At 50.6% G+C, this 19,167-nt stretch overlaps 1 protein-coding gene across 2 annotated transcripts in view; it reads right to left on the bottom strand.

The window, feature by feature from the left end:
- The window catches only part of CNTFR (ciliary neurotrophic factor receptor), a 323,080-nt gene that overhangs the window by 16,224 nt on the left and 287,689 nt on the right, over nt 1-19,167 (bottom strand). For both annotated transcript variants that reach the window (XM_032212452.1, XM_032212454.1), the window contains exons 6-7: nt 14,613-14,779; nt 3,413-3,576 (exon numbers count right to left, since the gene is read on the bottom strand). In XM_032212452.1, coding sequence (XP_032068343.1) covers nt 3,413-3,576; nt 14,613-14,779 — 331 coding nt within the window. The remainder of the gene's footprint in view (nt 1-3,412; nt 3,577-14,612; nt 14,780-19,167) is intronic.

Below are 19,167 nucleotides of genomic sequence, written 5' to 3' on the forward strand. Positions count from 1 at the left end.
CTCCTACCTCTCGGACAGGTCGCAGTTGGTGTTGGTCGGGGGGCAGAGATCGTCCCTGAGGCCCCTAACATGTGGGGTGCCGCAGGGTTCGGTCTTATCCCCCCTACTATTTAACATATACATGAAACCGCTGGGCGAGATCATTCGGAGGCACGGGATAAAATACCACCAATATGCGGACGATACGCAACTGTATCTGTCCGCCCCGTGCCAACTCAATGAAGCGGTGGACGTGATGAACCAGGGTCTTGAGGCCGTTAAGAACTGGATGAGCGCTAACAAACTGGTACTCAACCCGGACAAGACCGAGTGGCTGTTGTGTTTCCCTCCCAACAATTTGGCTAATGTTCCAACACTTAGGCTGGGGGGTCAAATTTTATACCCCTCAGATAGGGTCCGCAACTTAGGAGTCCTCCTGGATCCACAGCTGACTTTTGACCACCAGTTGTCAGCTGTGACCAGGGGGGCATTTGCCCAGGTTCGCCTGGTCCGCCAGTTGCGGCCCTACCTAAACCGGGAGGCTCTCGCAACAGTCACTCGAGCCCTTGTGATCTCTAGGCTGGAATACTGCAATGGGCTCTACATGGGGTTGCCCTTGAAGAGCATCCGGCAACTGCAGTTAGTCCAGAATGCAGCCGCGCGAGTGATAGTGGGCGCACCGCGGTTCGCCCACGTTACACCCATCCTCCGCGAGCTGCACTGGCTACCTGTCGGTCTCCGGGTGCGCTTCAGGGTACTGATGACCACCTTTAAAGCACTCCATGGTAGTGGATCTGGGTACTTGAGAGACCGCCTTCTGCCGATTACCTCCCTTCGACCGATTAGATCGCACAGACTGGGCCTCCTCCGAATCCCATCCGCCAGTCAATGCCGACTGGCGACTACACGGAGGAGAGCCTTTTCTGTTGCAGCTCCAACCCTGTGGAACGATCTCCCCGTCGAGATCCGTACCCTCACCACCATCCAGACCTTCCGCGCAGCCCTCAAGACCTGGCTCTCCCATCAGGCCTGGGGATTGGTTCCCAATTCCCGCCCGAGTGTTGACTGTTGAATGAAAGTTGTGTTTTATTATTTTTCTTTTGTTCACATTTTGTTTTGTCTTTTGATACTGCACCCCCTTCCCTGTGATTGTAAGCCGCCCTGAGTCCCCTCAGGGAAAAGGGCGGCCTATAAATCTTAATAAAATGCAAAAAAAATGCAAATGCTTGAGCAGGGGGCTGGACTAGAAGACCTCCAGGGGGCCCGTCCAGCTGTATTCTGAATTCCAGGACCAGCCAGGGCCCAGAAGTGCTCTTGATATCAGTTCTGAGCTTAAAACAAACCCAGGAAAAGAAACTCCATGTAGATATTTCAGTAGGATTCCTCTGAAGCTCCCGGGGTTTAGGAGAGCAGCAATTCCTGCTTCATCTCTGCTTGGTGGTTCCCCAAGATACGGAAGAGCGGAGGTGGATTGGCCTCCACAGCCCCATGCCTCCATCTCGACTTTTCTCTTGCCATAAGCTCCTCCACCCTGGCAACCCCTCTACTCTCTAGCACTGATGATGTTACCTAGCTGGGTCATGAAACGTCTGCAAGAAAATAGCCACAAGTAGAGAAAGCACCAAGAACTCCTCAGTTCTCCCCCTGCTCCTCCTCCTCCTCCTCCTCCTCCTCCTCCTCCTCCTCCTCCTCCTCTCCACAAACATCACTCCCTTCTAGCACTGTTGATGTTCCCTAGTTGGGTCATGAAACATCTGCAAGGAAACCACCAAGCTCAGAGAGCACCAAGGACTCCACAGTTCTCCTCCTCCTCCTCTTCCTCCTCCTCTTCCTCCTCCTCTTCCTCTTCCTCCTCCTCTTCCTCCTCCTCCTCTCCACAAACATCACTCCCTTCTAGCACTGTTGATGTTCCCTAGTTGGGTCATGAAACATATGCAAGAAAATAGCCAAGTAGAGAGAGCACCAAGGACTCCACAGTTCAACCCTGAGCTACAGATCTTCTCCTGCATTGGATCTGACCTCTTCGGAGAAGTTCCCCGCCCTCTGCTTGAACCCACTGGCTGACCCCTCTTCCTCTGCCACATTTCCCCTTTAGCAAGGTGGATCCTCCTCACCAGGGATCCTGCAGCCTCTGGTGCCCTGCTTGAGGTGAATAGCAATAGCAATAGCATTTAGACTTATATACCGCTTCATAGGGCTTTCAGCCCTCTCTAAGCGGTTTACAGAGTCAGCATATCCGAGGTGGTGCAGTGGTTAGGGTGCAATACTGCAGCCCACTTCAGCTGACTGTTATCTGCAGTTCAGTGGTTCTAATCTCACCGGCTCAGGGTTGACTCAGCCTTCCATCCTTCCAAGGTGGGTAAAATGAGGACCCGGATTGTTGTTGGGGGCGATATGCTGACTCTGTAAACCGCTTAGAGAGGGCTGAAAGCCCTATGAAGCGGTATATAAGTCTAACTGCTATTGCTATTGCTATATCGCCCCCAACAGCAATCCGGGTCCTCATTTCACCCACCTCGGAAGGATGGAAGGCTGAGTCAACCTTGAGCCGGTGAGATTTGAACCACCGAACTGCAGATAACAGTCAGCTGAAGTGGCCTGCAGTACTGCACCCTAACCACTGTGCCACCTCGGCTCTCCCCCCCCACCCCTGTTCCTCTTTCCGGGCAGTGGCAGGTGAGTGAGGGTCCTGGGGTGGGGTGGGGGTGGGCTGAACAGCTGCGTGATTGGCAACAGGTGTGGGAGCCAGGATGCAAAGATTGGGGAGTGGGGCAGAGGGGAGAAGGGGGCCAAGTTAACCAAAGGAGCCTGGAAAATAGAAACAGGCTATTAGGCATCCATTAGCCAGAGATATCCAGTTGCATCCTAGGTAATCCATTAAAGCCAACATCGGAGTGCATTAGGAAGCCCCTCAGCTCTGGGAGCAGGAGGGGGAAGCTGGGGCAATCTGGCTTGAATTACAAAGTTAAAAGCCCGGGGAAAAAGGAAAAATAAACGATGCCCTAAATATTTAATGCCGGGTGTTTGAGGAGACGGAACAGGGGAGTCTGCCCGGGGGCAGGGAAGGGAAATTGGGAGGCAGAAGCAAAGGCCCAGGAGCCCCCACCACCACCTCTCCAAGTGGCGGAAGCCAAGAGCCAGCCTGCCCCCTCCGGGTGCCCAATGCCCAAGGGCTGGGGGGGGTGGGGGGCTCTGAAGAAGTATTGGGATGGGGGGGCACTTCCATCATCCACCCAATGCACAAAGGACCCTATGGAAGCGATGGGGGATCCAGTTTGTCCCAAAGGGGCTTTGTTCCTTGTTTTTCTTTGAAGGCGTTTCGTTTCCCATCCGAGAAGCTTCTTCTGCTCTGACTGGATGGCCGGTGGGGAAGGGAAGGGTTGATGCTCCTTGCAGACAGGGGGTGAGGGTGGGGGTGGGGGGTGTCACTCACGTGCTGCCACTGGTCGATGATGAGCGGTCGGTATCTCAGGAAGAACTTGAGGGGGAAGGAGTCCGGGTCCGGCCAGGAGGAAGGGTACTGCCAGGTCACCAGCAACCTCCGGGCGTTGTTGGAGATGGGTTTCGCAATCACATTTTCGGGGGGGTCTGGTTTTACTGTCCAGGGAAGCGAAAGAGAAGGAGAAAAACGTGGTGAGAGGCTCAGGTGCCTCCCTTAAGAGCCCAACTTTTCAAAAGTGTTATTTCTTTTTAAGGCAAACATTTCATCATTCCTCAATCAGTAAGACATCGAAGTACAATTTCTTGTATATCAAAATAATTCTAGTTTACCACCAAATTCTTGTCTAGCCTAATACTAGACAAGAATACCTAATACTCTAGCCCAGCTTTTAATACCTTTTCTTTAAAAAAAGTTTTTTATTAGATGAACATTAAGAACATTGGACCCAGGGCGACGTTTCTGACACAAACGTTTCCACGCAGTGATTGGACCTTACAACAACTACATTTTACATCCATTACACAGGAATGTGTGTCAGTCAGATCACCTGTCCATTAATCCCTTCTTTTATCTGGTTATTAACCATGCAAACACATATCTGATTCCTACCCATCACACCTTCTTCATACCATATTTTCCCTTCTTAACTCGTCTGTGTTTTTCTGTCCTGACCTTTTCCCCTCGTTTCTAACCATTGGTATCATTTACCCCAGATTTCCTGATATTCCATCTTTAAGGAGGAATTTCCTGGCGGTGAGACCAGCAATCAACCCATGGAACAGAAGTTGCCTTCGGAAGTTGTGAGAGCTCCATCCCAGGAGGCTTTCAAGAAGAGACTGGACTGCCATCGGTCAGAAATGGTGTTGGGTCTCCTGTTTCAGTGGGGGGTGGACTAAATCAGTGGTCCCCAACCCCCGGTCCGCGGACCGGTGCCGGGCCGTGGAGTACCTGGCACCGGGCCGCGGAAGCCGGGTGTTCGCTGTCCCAGGCGGCCCCGCTGCGGGGAAACGGAAGCCCCGAGAACAAAACAGGCGTCAATGCAGAGAACGGGAGCCTCGCAGAAACAGCCCTTCGGGCGCTTCCTCTGCAGCCAGAAGCTTCAGCGGCCAAGGCGGCTCCGCTTGAAGAGGCTCTTCGAAGCTTTTTCCGGCGCCGAGAGGAGGGCTAACCCGCCCTCCCTAGCCAGGGCTCCGGCTTCGCCACATGCGATGCTCGGCGCATCCCCCGCTGCTGCATGGCCTGCGAACCCCGGCAGCTCCGCTTTCCAGCTGCAGCGAAAGCGACAAGGCACCTGCCGAGCGGCCCCAGCCCAGTTGGCAGCGGGCATACGGTCCCAGCCCAGCCAGCCTCATCGCAGCGAGGGGCTCTTGGGGAAGCCGCCTTGCTCGCCCCCCGACCGGCTAATTTGCAGGGCGAGGCTTCCCCGGATGCGAGGGCGAGGCTTCCCCGGATGCAGTCCCGGCGACTTCCCTTTGGTTCGTTGGAGCTGCCCCGCGGCCAAGAAGTAGCCGGGAGGGCGGCCGCGGCTCCCCTGGGCAAGGCCTGACCGTGTCTCGGGAGGCGCCCACGCGAGCACGGCTCAGCCGGCAGCCGGGCGGGCCTCCGGAAGCGCCGGCGTTCCTCTTCAGTGGGATCGCCGAGAGGCCGAGGGCAGAGCCGCTCCCTTCCTCCCCATGGAGCCCACCGTGGGGAGGGGGCGAGGAGGGAACCGCCGCCCGTCCCGGCAGGTGGGGGCGGCGGTTCACCGGGGAGACGATCCGGAGGTAAGCACGGCTGACGACCACGCCCGCCCACCCACCTCCTTGCGGGCCACTTTGGCCTCGGCGTGCCGGAACTTGGACACCCTGAACAGGCTCATGCACCTTTCCCCGCACCTCTGAAGGACGCCGACCAATGACCGCCCTCTGGGCTAGTGCCCAGAACCGCTTCGCGGGAGCCCTGTGGGCGGAGGGGGTGGGCAGGCAGGGGCGCAGGGTCGCGAACAACGCCCCCCCACCCCTGCGCGCGCTCAGCGGGCCACGGTAAAATTATCAAAGGCTGACTGGTCCGCGGCGATAAAAAGGTTGGGGACCACTGGACTAAATGACCTACAAGGTCTCCCCTGCCCCCTGGAGGCCCTCTGGGGGCCAGAAATGGCCCGTTTTCTGACTTCTAGTGCTCCCTTGTAACGCGCTCTACATGGGGCTGCCCTTGAAGAGTGTTCGAAGACTTCAGTTAGTCCAGAACGCAGCCGCGTGAGGGATTGTGGATGCACCTCGATACACCCACGTCACACCTATCCTCCGTGAGCTGCACTGGCTACCCATTAGTCTCCGGACCCGCTTCAAGGTGCTGGTCGTCACCTATAAAGCCCTACATGGCATCGGACCCGGGTACCCGAGAGACCGCCTCCTGCCGATTATCTCCCATAGACCGATTAGATCTCACAGGTTAGGTCTCCTCCGGATCCCATCTGCCAGCCAATGTCGGCTGGCCACCCCCTGGGGGAGAGCCTTCTCTGTTGCAGCTCCAGCCCTCTGGAATGATCTCCCTGTCGAGATCCGGACCCTTACTACCCTCCCGGCCTTCCGCAAAGCCACCAAGTCCTGGCTGCTCCAGCAGGCCGGGGGGCCTGTGAAACATCCAGCCTCACGGTAACTGTGAATGTTGCGTATTTTAAAGTGTTGTTTTGTTTATTTATCCCCTTCCCTCGTTTATTGTAAGCCGCCCGGAGTCCTTCGGGAGTGGGCGGCATACAAGACCAATAAACTCAACTCAACTCAACTCCCTGAAGCCACCGGAGAGCGAAAAACAGCTCAATGCACCAACTGGAAGAAGTCTGTTCCCGAACTTCCAGTTTGCACATGGGTCATTTCAGGGAAGCCTCTGGAGGGCGTAAAATGCCCCAAAGCTACCTGGCCAGGGCCTGCGTGCGTGCTGGAGCTGACAGAGCAACGCCTCACGTGCCCTCAGAAATGGCTCTACATGTGCCATAGTTGGCCATCCCAGGTACAGGGTCTCTCCTGCTGGAGCAGGGGGTTGGACTAGAAGGCCTCCAAGGTCCCTTCCAGCTCTATTGTTATTCCGTTGATTCTGAGCTGCAAAGATCCTGTTCTTGGGTCCATCACGCTGAGGGGGTTGCAGAAATCCGGACTCCCTTTGTGGCTGCGCAGACTCTCCTGCCTGGCAATTGAGTTTTGGCCGGGAGGAAGAGGGAGCCGTAGAAATGCATTAGAGTCTCCTTGAATTTACGCTGAAGATCCCAGCAGAAACACAAAGAAACAAATAAGGGAGTTTTGTTCCTGGATGCCTTGAAAGGAATCGGCCGCCTGGAACAAAGCTTCTCGGAGTCTGGAAATTCGTTTACAGGTTGGATTAACCTGCAATAAGGAAGCCGCTTCCCTTCTGCAATCGTTGGGAAGAGAGGAAACGGGGGTTTTTATACAGGGAAACCAAAAAAGGTTTCAGGGGTTTTAGTGTTTTGTAAGCCCCCCAGAGTCACCTGGGAGAGGGAGACGGGTAGCAGAGAAATCTAACAAAAGAATACAAACGTTCTGAAAAGTTGGCTCTCACTCACACGTTCTTTCATATGCGCCCTTAATTTTTACTGGGCAGAATAAAAAGTGATAAAAAGTAGGGATGTCAATGAGTTACTTAGAGGTTGAAAGAGAGCAGGCCTTCATAAAAACCAGTTGCAACACCTGAAAGTAAGTGTGTATGTGTGTCTGACTGTGGAATTCTGTCTGTCTGTCTATTATCTGTCTATCTATCTATCTATCTATCCATCCATCCATCCATCCATCCATCCATCCATCCATCCATCCATCCATCCATCCATCATCTATCTATCTCTTATCACCTATCACCTCTCCTCTATCTATCTATCTATCTATCTATCTATCTATCTATCTATCTATCATCTATCTATCTCTTATCACCTATCACCTCTCATCTATCTATCTATCTATCTATCATCTATCTATCTATCTATCTATCTATCTATCTATCTATCTATCTATCTATCTATCTATCTATCTATATCCTGTCTATATATGTCCATCTCTCTCTCCTTCTCTCTCCCATACACCTTATTTTAGGAAAAAGTCCTGCATTTTTACTTATATCTATGGCTTTTGTTTATTATGTGTTTGCTGCCATGCTGAAGCTCCCAAAGGACGGGAGGGCAACCTTCCCCGCGTTCCTTTGCCCACACTCTGCCCCCTTCCTTGGAAGCCCCTCTCTCCTCCAGATGCTCTTTGGGGCCAAACGTGGACCCTTCTCCAGCATCAGGAAAAGCCTTTGCATTTCCCCAGGAAAAGATGGAAGGGGGGGGCAAATGCCACAGGGATGGTCCCACTGGAGCCTCGGGGGCTTTGGACAATCATGTTTGTGTGTTGTGCGTGTGAGAACAGACACGCTGCCCTCCCACCCCACTTTCACTCTCTCCCTTGTGTGTTGATGGCAGTGGAGTGGGCAAAGGGCCCCTTGCCTGGCCCTTGCACCCAAGGGCCACAGCTTCTCCCTGGAAGGGCCCTTCCGGAGAGCCAGTTCCTCATCACACAGCATTTCACAGGTTACAGAGAGTTACAAGAGTCCATCAGTGACTGCAGCAACTTCTGACCGTTGCTCAAGCAGGAAATCCTAGACCCAGTTCAGACGAGGGACTGTCCCGTCTCTTCCTGAAGACCTCCAGGGATGGAGCACCCACAACCTCTGGTGGCCAGCGGTTCCACTGGCTAATTGTCCTCACTGTTAGGAAGTTTCTCCTTAATTTCAGATTACTTCCAGGGTGCTTTGGAGAATAAGTTGACCCCCCTCATCTTTGCGGCATTCCTTCAAATACTGGAAGACTGCTATCACGTCACCCTTAATTCCTCTTTTCTCTGGAGAAGCCGTATTCGGTTCCTGCAGCCATTTTTTGTATGTTTTAGTCTCCAGGCCTTTAATCGTCTCTCTTCTCTGAATCCTTTTCCAAAGTCTCAACATCTTTTTTGTAATGTGGTGACCAAAATTGAAGGCAGCCAAGTCCCTGTCCCTGGCCTGGGTTAACTTCTTTGCCCATCATCCCTGCTCCGACGGGTTCCTTGCACCCCCCAAATAGCCCAGGTCCCAGAGGGAGCCCCATCGTGCTGCCCTCGGGACCACTGAACCTCCAAAGGGCCCAGATGTCTCCCTCGGCATGTTTGAGCTCATCATCTGCACATCACGCGGCACAAGAGCGGCAGCGGCATCTGCCCCGGATGGCTTTTGATGTGGAGAATAATTAACACCGTCAGGATGCTACATTTTTAATGCCGGGTGTTTGTTTTCTGTAATTTGCCCAGGGCCCCCATTAGAAAACCTGAGACTGGAGAATTCTGCCTCCCGCTGCATTTGCATCCGGAACGCAAAACAGCATCTGTCAAGCGGCGTTTGGCTTCGTGGTGGTGACACCACAACTCGGGATCCAGCAAAGGGGGCTCACACAAACCCCCCTGCCAGGCACAAAGTCACCCTTGCAAAGCTTTGCCAAACACCACGCCTGAGGTTGCTTTGGCTCCATCACTGGAGATTTTTTAAAGAAGAGATTGGACAGCCATTCGTCCGGGAGGGTAGAGGGTCTCCTGCCTGAGCAGGGGGTTGGACTAGAAGACCCCCAAGGCCCCACTCTGTTATTGTATGTAATGTAATGAGTCCTTGATAGACCCTTGGCCTGATAAGTTCTCAGAAACCCTGTCAGCCTCTGCTTTGCTGTTGCTTCGGCTGCCATGAAACGGGGAGGGAGGGCATGGTATTTGGGAGGGGTTACTCATTGTGCTGGAGGAAGGTTCTGGAGCTCAGCTGCCTGTCGGACTACGCATGCGGAGGGGGTTTCCCGCCAGGACTAACGGCACCGACATTCCATCTTCGTGATGCCTTTTGAAGTTATCTCACACCTGACACTTGGGAGAATTATGATTGGACTGGAACTGTGATGCCAAGGGGTGGGGAATGGGCTATTCTATATATCCATCGCTTTCGCGCCTAAATAATCAGACTTCGCTTCGCTACGCCTTTAATCATTCATAATTAGTAAAAGTACACTTGATTTCCACACATGGAGTCTCGTGGTCTTTCTTTCCTAATTATTTAATGGAGAGGTGCTGACAAACCCATTCCCTGATTCCCCCTTTTCTGGGCTACTGGGAAACAGACCCCGGGGGATTCAATGCACCTGGGCTGGTTTCCACCCACCGTCTCTGTCATGGCATCCCAACTTAGGAGCCCAGCCTGTGGTGGAAAGTGGTCTGGATTCCCAGGAGGGAGGGGCTGCCTCCCAGAGCAGTGGTGGGTTTGTACCGGTTTTACTACCGGTTTGCTCATGCACACACACTCTCTCTCTCTCTTTCTCTTGCGGGTGCGACGCTTCTGCGCATGTGCAGAGGTGTCCAGGTGGGCGGGTGGAGCCACCCCGCCACCACCGCTACTGGTTCGACCGAACCGGAAGCAACCCACTTCTTCTTTTTTTTTTTAAATAAAAGTTTTTTTATTTTTCAAAACAGACACAACACAAAAAAATCCTCTTTCTTTACATACTGTAGAAAGTGTGTCAGTTGGTTACCAGAAAAATTCGTGCGTTTCTTTCACAGCCACCCATGACTCATATTAATTCTAGTATTTTAAATCAAATATATTTGTAAATATTACCATCATCCTACCCCCCATTCTCGTTTGACTATAATTCTTTAAACCTCCTTCATCATAAAACATACCAAAACTCAAGACCACGCACTGGCATCTCGTCTGCTATTTCTAGTATCCCGATAACACTATTCCTTATGGCCTGTTCTAGCTAAACATCAATAACACTTAGTAACAAAGGTTTCTAATCTTCCTTTCCAAATCACTGTTTACAATTTACATCCAATTTTGGGTGAGCCTCTTCACTCAGCCGACAGTGAAACAAACCGCATGGACTCATAAGAACAGACTCATTCGCTATCCAGATCCAGCATGTTGTGCGAACGTCTCTCGGCCCGCTGCACCCCCTCTAGGAGCCCCAAAGGTGCTTTTCTCTCTCTCTCAAGGGGCAACGGGACTTTCTTGTTCTTCTTTGAAGACGCTTCGCTTCTCATCCCAGAAGCTTCTTCAGTTCTGACTGGATGGTGGGGAAGGGAAGGATTTTATATTCCTTGCAGGCAGCTGGTCATTTGCCTCCTTTGAGAGGGTCCTTGAGGCCACTTGGAGGTTTACCTGTGTCCTCAGGGTCACCCGAGTGTTGCAAATGGGGGTGGAGCCACCTCGGCTGCAGGATGTTTTCTGCCCCGTGTCTCTTCTCTATTGAAGGCAGAGACAGGTTGTTGCACCACTCAGGTGACCCTGAGGACACAGATAAACCTCCAGGTGGCCTCAAGGACCCTCTCAAAGGATGCAAAGGGCCAGCTGTCTGCAAGGAATATAAAATCCTTCCCTTCCCCACCATCCAGTCAGAGCGGAAGAAGCTTCTCGGATGAGAAGCGAAACATCTTCAAAGAAAAACCAGAAGAACCAAGAAAAACCAGAAAGTCCAGTTGCCTCCTGAAAAAGCCCCTTTAGGACAACCACGACCCGGAGGACGGAGATCTCCGCAGACCTCGCTTGGAGGCATAACAACAGAGCAAAGCAGCATTAAGCAATGCCAGAAATACCCATTGAAAAAACAAAGAGAGATTTGTACCTGTGGCATCCTTCATTAGAGGCCTCGTCACAGGCTTTGATCCGCCCGCTCTCCCTGATTGCCACCTAAGGTCCTGATTAGAGGGAGTCTCCACTGCCCGTTGCCCATTTTCCCTGCAAGGAGCATTTCCCAAGTGGGAACTGGGGGCCTCCTTCCCAGGCCTAATTGCTCGTTCGGGCTTTTGAATTTTCTGGCCCTCTCTCGGCTCTGACTCAGCTGCCCTGCGGAGGCCTTTTGTCAACACGCTACTCGCTTCTGCCATCCCAGCTCAGTTCCTCCCCTGGACCTCCTCTGCAAGGTGTCACTAAGTGAGTCACATCCCCAGGGCAGCGATGGTGTTCTGGCCCAGCTCCCCTCTGTAGCTGAAGCAATGCTTCTTTTATTAGGAGCGCCAGCCGGCCTCGCAGAGAGTTTCTCTCTCACCGCAGGCTAACAAGACTCTCCACCCGGGAGGTGAATCGTTGTCTGCCACATCTGTTCATCTCCCCTCCAGCTGCCTTTTATCCCCAGAGAGAGGGCGGGGCTTCGCTAGCAGTGATGGCTCTTGCATCCCGAGGACCGGCCCATAGATTTCCACTGCTCTCCTCTCCTCTGCACTCTGTGCTTCTGCGTGTGAGGCACTGGGCCCAGCTGCTCCTCCTCTTCCTCATCAACCATCTCCAGACCTGGGGGCTGTTGACTGTCCATCTGAGGGCTGATGGATGGCCCAGGCTCCCGCACTTTCCCTCTCTGCCAGCTCCATTCCCTCTTCCCCCTCATGTTGCCTTGATGCTGCCCCTGACTCCCACACCACCACCACCACCACCACCACCACCTCCTCCTCCTCCTCCTCCTCCTCCTCCTCCTCTTATTTGGCTGCTGGGGTCCATCGACCCCTAGATGGACAACAGGCCACAACAGCTGGGACTTTAGCAGACCTGTGCAGGGAGATGCAGCCAAGATGCCAAGAGACCCCTCCTCTTCCTGCTGCAATTTAAACTGGAAATGGGGTGCAACTAAATTGCTGGTGGAGGGCAATTGCCGATCAAAAAAACACTTCCTCCTTTTGCCCTCTGGCTGGCAGGATGTCCCATTTTCTTGGGACTGACCTGGAGGCAGGGGGCTTCCCACTGGAGAATCCAAAGGGGAACCTGGCTGGAAGTGGGTTCTTGATCCCAGCCCCCTCCAGAAGGGTCTCCCCACACCCATTCAGACAAGGGCCCCCTCTGCTCCAGGGAAGAAGAAGGAGATGCCCCCCCCCCCCAGTGCAAACAGGCAGAGACAGGAAGCGTTTCGCTGCCAGTTAGCAAAAGGGGCACCGTCTGGGCACATTAGAGCCGATGCTAAACTTGGCTAGTTTTAATTCTGGTTTGTTTTCTTGTGTGTGGGAACCTAGCCTCTTTGGTTAAGTTAGGGGGGGGGGGGAATCGGTTCCGTCAATAGCCCAGAGAAGAGTGTTGTGTGAACCCAGCCACTACAAGTGCTCCTTGACTTATGACTGGTAATTTAGGAACTGTATGAAGTTACAATCTGAAAAAGGAGACTTATGACTCTGATTTGAAGTTCTGACAGTTGGGACCCCCCTCTGTGGCCACGTGATTAAACGAGTGCAATCACGTGACCCTGTTTTATGACGATTTTGCTGAAGACCATCATTTACTTTCAGATTTTTAGCAAACCCACTTTTCAGCCCTAGAGCGAAACACAGGTTGGCTTCATGGCTGCCCCCCCAAAAGGCAGTGAAATAAGGCCAGTGGACTGACCCATTTTATGACTGCTGTGACGTGCAACCTTAATGGGCAGGCTCCAGATGTTGAGGACTATCTGAGAACAGCCTTCGGGGAGTTATTCTTCTCTGAACGTTTCTTTGTTCTCTGTGCACGGTGAGTGGAAAGAGCCGTTTTCTAAGACAGTGTTTCTCAACCTTGGCAACTTGAAGATGTCCGGACTTCAAGTCCCAGAATTCCCCAGCCAGCGAATGCGAATGCTGGCTGGGGAATTCTGGGAGTTGAAGTCCAGACATCTTCAAGTTGCCAAGGTTGAGAAACACTATTCTAAGAGCGAGTCTCACGTTGATGGAAAAGTAGTTGGCAGATTAAATTGGGGGAGGCAGGAATGACAGAGTTACAGAATAACCGAGTTGGAAGGGAACTTGGAGGTCTTCTAGTCCAGCCCCCTGCTCAGGCAAGAAACCCCTCTCCCATTTCAGACAAGTGGTTGTCCAATCTCTTCTTAAAAAACCTCCACTGATGGAGTCGCCCACAACTTGTGGTGGCAACTTGTGTCCCTCTGGTTAATTGTCCTCCCTGTTAGGAAGTTTCTCCTTAATCCCAGGTTGATTCACTCCTTGGTTAGTTTCCATCTGTTGTTTCTTGTCCTGCCTTCAGGTGCTTTGGAGAATAGGTGGACCCCCTCTTCTCTCTGGCAGACCCTCAAATATTGGAAGGCTACACCAATGAAATCAATGTAGATTCCCAGACTTGTTTACGTGCAGCTTATGCCTGCTGTTCAGCTTCCACTTTTCACTGGTTTGCGTAGCTACAGGAAGAAGTAACTAATTTCTCCTCTTTCCTAATACATTTTCCCACCAGGACTAACCCACCCCAGGAGGCTTCTTGGTCGTCCCCCCCCCGGGGGGTCTTTGTTAACCAGAAGAGAGGATTCTCTCATTTGTCCTGTGAGACAGGATTGGGGAGGGAGGGCAGATCAACAGATTAACAGAGTTGGAAGGGACTCTGTAGGTCATCTAGTCCACACACACACCCCACAACTAGGAGACCCTACATCAGTGGTTCCCAAACTTGGCAACTTTAAGACTTGTGGACTTCAACTCCCAGAATTCTCCGGCTGGAGAATTCTGGGAGTTGAAGTCCACAAGTCTTAAAGTTGCCAAGTTTGGGAACCACTGCCCTACATCATTCCTGACAGAGGATAGTCCAGTCTCTTCTTGAAAGCCTCCAGGGATGAAGCTCCCACAACTTCCGAAGGCAACTTCTGTTCCATGGGTTGATTGCTGGTCTCACTGTCAGGAAATCTCTCATTATTTCCAGGTTGAATCTCTCCTTGGTCAGTTTCCATCCATTCTTCCTTCTCTGGCCTTTGGGGGCTTTGGAAAATAGCTTGACCCCCCCTCCTCTCTGGGGCAGCCCCTCAAAGATTGGGAGATGCTCTCCTGTCTCCCCTGGTCCTTCTCTTCCCTAGACCCGCCAGGCCCAGTTCCTGCAACCGTTCATGGTATGTTTGAGCCTCCAATCCTCTCATCATCCTGGCTGCTCTTCTCTGCCCTCTTTCTCGCTTTTTCTAGTGGTGACCAAAACTGGATGCAGGAATCTAAGTGTGGCCTTACTAGGGCTTTATAGAGGGGTGCTAGTAATTCATGGGACTGGGATTTTCTGCCAGAGGCTGCAGCCTTTAAGAAGTGGGGAGCCCTTCCTGCCCCCCCCTTCCCTGCTGCTCCTGGAAGGCTTTGTTCATTTCTGAAGCCCCCCGTCCCCCCTCCCTTGAGATCCTAGGGTGGGGAGGGGAGGAAATGGGGAGGGGGCTTCCCGCTGCACTTACCTATTGCAAACTCGTCGAAGGAGGTGGCAGTGGAGCTGCTCCCCAGGGCGTTGCTGACGGTCAGGGTGACCTTGTACTTCTTGGTGGAGAAGAGGTGGGGGTAGCGGATGTAGCACCGGTTCTTGGGCCCCGTGTCCTTCTCACAGGCGATCTCCTGGGAGTCGTGTCTGAGGGGGGGGGGAGAGAAAAAGGCAGCGGGGGGGGGGGTCAGGCAGAAGCACACATGCTGAAGAGGGGTACAGTTGCAATCCCCAATTGAATGGATGCCCTCTATTTGCACCACTTTGCGAGCCCCCCACATCCGGGGGTTGGACTAGAAGACCTCCAAGGTCCCTTCCAATTCCCTATTCTATTCTCTATTCTTTTCTCTTTTCTGTTCTGTTCTATTCTTATTCTATTTCTATTCTATTCCTTATTCTATCCTATCCTATTCCATATTTTCTATTCTATTCTATTCTATTCCATTCCATATTTCTATTCCATTCCAGTTCCATTCTATTCCTACTCATACTCTCATTTAATTCTCTATTCTATTCTATTCTATTCCTACTCTATATTCTATTCCTATTTTATTCTATTTCTACTCTCTATTCTATTCTATTCTAATTATTCTATTCTATTCTATTCCATTCCATATTTCTATTCCATTCCAGTTCCATTCTATTCCTACTCATACGCTCATTTAATTCTCTATTCCAGTGGTCCCCAACCTTTTTATCGCCGCGGACCAGTCAGCCTTTGATAATTTTACCGTGGCCCGCTGAGCGCGCGCAGGGGTAGAGGGGCGTTGTTCGCGACCCTGCGCCCCTGCCTGCCCACCCCCTCTGCCCACAGGGCTCCCGTGAAGCGGTTCTGGGCACTAGCCCAGAGGGCGGTCATTGGTCGGCGTCCTTCAGAGGTGCGGGGAAAGGTGCATGAGCCTGTTCAGGGTGTCCAAGTTCCGGCACGCCGAGGCCAAAGTGGCCCGCAAGGAGGTGGGTGGGCGGGCGTGGTCGTCAGCCGTGCTTACCTCCGGATCATCTCCCCGGTGAACCGCCGCCCCCACCTGCCGGGACGGGCGGCGGTTCCCTCCTCGCCCCCTCCCCACGGTGGGCTCCATGGGGAGGAAGGGAGCGGCTCTGCCCTCGGCCTCTTGGCGATCCCACTGAAGAGGAACGCCGGCGCTTCCGGAGGCCCGCCCGGCTGCCGGCTGAGCCGTGCTCGCGTGGGCGCCTCCCGAGACACGGTCAGGCCTCGCCCAGGGGAGCCGCGGCCGCCCTCCCGGCTACTTCTTGGCCGCGGGGCAGCTCCGACGAGCCGAAGGGAAGTCGCCGGGACTGCATCCGGGGAAGCCTCGCCCTGCAAATTAGCCGGTCGGGGGGCGAGCAAGGCGGCTTCCCCGAGAGCCCCTCGCTGCGATGAGGCTGGCTGGGCTGGGACCGGATGCCCGCTGCCAACTGGGCTGGGGCCGCTCGGCAGGTGCCTTGTCGCTTTCGCTGCAGCCGGAAAGCGGAGCTGCCGGGGTTCGCAGGCCATGCAGCAGCGGGGGATGCGCCGAGCATCGCATGTGGCGAAGCCGGAGCCCTGGCTAGGGAGGGCGGGTTAGCCCTCCTCTCGGCGCCGGAAAAAGCTTCGAAGAGCCTCTTCAAGCGGAGCCGCCTTGGCCGCTGAAGCTTCCGGCTGCAGAGGAAGCGCCCGAAGGGCTGTTTCTGCGAGGCTCCCGTTCTCTGCGTCGGCGCCTGTTTTGTTCTCGGGGCTTCCGTTTCCCCGCAGCGGGGCCGCCTGGGACAGTGAACACCCGGCTTCCACGGCCCGGCACCGGTCCGCGGACCGGGGGTTGGGGACCACTGCTCTATTCTATTCTATTCTATTCCTACTCTATATTCTATTCCTATTTTATTCTATTTCTACTCTATATTCTATTCTATTCTATTCTAATTATTCTATTCTATTCTATCCTATCATATCCCATTCCATATTTCTATTCCATTCCAATTCCAATTCCAATGTATTCCTACTCCTACTCTCATTTAATTCTCTATTCTTTTCTCTTTTCTGTTCTGTTCTATTCTTATTCTATTTCTATTCTACTCCTTATTCTATCCTATCCTATCCCATTCCATATTTTCTATTCTATTCTATTCTATTCTATTCTATTCTATTCCATTCCATATTTCTATTCCATTCCAATTCCATTCTATTCCTACTCATACTTTCATTTAATATTCTATTCTATTCTATTCTATTCTATTCTATTCTATTCTATTCTATTCTATTCTATATTCTTTTCTCTTTTCTGTTATGTTCTATTCTATTCTTATTCTATTTCTATTCTATACCTTATTCTATCCTATCCTATCCCATTCCATATTTTCTATTCTATTCTATTCTATTCTATTCTATTCTATTCCATTCCATATTTCTATTCCATTCCAGTTCCATTCTATTCCTACTCATACTCTCATTTAATTCTCTATTCTATTCTATTCTATTCCTACTCTATATTCTATTCCTATTTTATTCTATTTCTACTCTATATTCTATTCTATTGTATTCTAATTATTGTATTCTATTCTATCCTATCATATCCCATTCCATATTTCTATTCCATTCCAATTCCAATTCCAATGTATTCCTACTCCTACTCTCATTTAATTCTCTATTCTTTTCTCTTTTCTGTTCTGTTCTATTCTTATTCTATTTCTATTCTACTCCTTATTCTATCCTATCCTATCCCATTCCATATTTTCTATTCTATTCTATTCTATTCTATTCTATTCCATTCCATATTTCTATTCCATTCCAATTCCATTCTATTCCTACTCATACTTTCATTTAATATTCTATTCTATTCTATTCTATTCTATTCTATTCTATTCTATATTCTTTTCTCTTTTCTGTTATGTTCTATTCTATTCTTATTCTATTTCTATTCTATACCTTATTCTATCCTATCCTATCCCATTCCATATTTTCTATTCTATTCTATTCTATTCTATTCTATTCCATTCCATATTTCTATTCCATTCCAGTTCCATTCTATTCCTACTCATACTCTCATTTAATTCTCTATTCTATTCTATTCTATTCCTACTCTATATTCTATTCCTATTTTATTCTATTTCTACTCTATATTCTATTCTATTGTATTCTAATTATTGTATTCTATTCTATCCTATCATATCCCATTCCATATTTCTATTCCATTCCAATTCCAATTCCAATGTATTCCTACTCCTACTCTCATTTAATTCTCTATTCTTTTCTCTTTTCTGTTCTGTTCTATTCTTATTCTATTTCTATTCTACTCCTTATTCTATCCTATCCTATCCCATTCCATATTTTCTATTCTATTCTATTCTATTCTATTCTATTCCATTCCATATTTCTATTCCATTCCAATTCCATTCTATTCCTACTCATACTTTCATTTAATATTCTATTCTATTCTATTCTATTCTATTCTATTCTATTCTATTCTATTCTATTCTATATTCTTTTCTCTTTTCTGTTATGTTCTATTCTATTCTTATTCTATTTCTATTCTATACCTTATTCTATCCTATCCTATCCCATTCCATATTTTCTATTCTATTCTATTCTATTCTATTCTATTCCATTCCATATTTCTATTCCATTCCAATTCCATTCTATTCCTACTCATACTTTCATTTAATATTCTATTCTATTCTATTCTATTCTATTCTATTCTATTCTATTCTATTCTATATTCTTTTCTCTTTTCTGTTATGTTCTATTCTATTCTTATTCTATTTCTATTCTATACCTTATTCTATCCTATCCTATCCCATTCCATATTTTCTATTCTATTCTATTCTATTCTATTCTATTCTATTCTATTCTATTCTACTCTACTCTACTCTACTCTACTCTACTCTACTCAGTCTAGTCCAGTCTTGCTGCTCCCTCCAGCATTGGCAACCATCTGCTGTCCCGGGGGAAAGGGACTTATGCCCTTCTGATATGGGTCTAGGATATCTGAGGAAACATCTCACCCCAACAGAATTGGCCACCCCACTTGATCCGGCGGAAGGGGCCTCTTGCTGCCCCCCTTACCCCGTGGTCAGGAATTTTGGCTAGTGGGGTCCAGGAGAAGAGCCTTCTCTGCTGTGGCCCCCACCCTTTAGTTTAGAACACAAGGAGACCTGCCCCCCCCACCCTTTGGACTTCTGGAAAGGCCTCTAAATCTGGCTCTGCCAACCGGCCTGGGCTCCGGATTGGGGTGCCCCACTCTGGAGGCAGCTGCTGGGCTAGGAAGAAGGTCGCACTTCCACCCCATAGTATTCTGGTTTCCCCACTTATTTAATCCCTGTTTACTTAATATTTAATGTTTTGTGCCTCTTTTCCTTTGAGGTTTGTAAGCATTTTTAGGACTTGGTTCCTTCCTTCCTTCCTTCCTTCCTTCCTTCCTTCCTTCCTTCCTCTCTCTTTCTCTCTCTCTCTTTCTTTCTCTCTGTCTCATCTATCAAGAGGTGGGTTGCTCCCAGTTTGGCCAAACTGGTAGTGGTATTTTGCCCTGGGTCGCAGAACCAGCAGCCACCCAGGCTGGCCACGC

This window comes from Thamnophis elegans, chromosome 3 (genome assembly GCF_009769535.1).
Source record: "Thamnophis elegans isolate rThaEle1 chromosome 3, rThaEle1.pri, whole genome shotgun sequence".
NCBI lineage: Eukaryota > Metazoa > Chordata > Lepidosauria > Squamata > Colubridae > Thamnophis > Thamnophis elegans.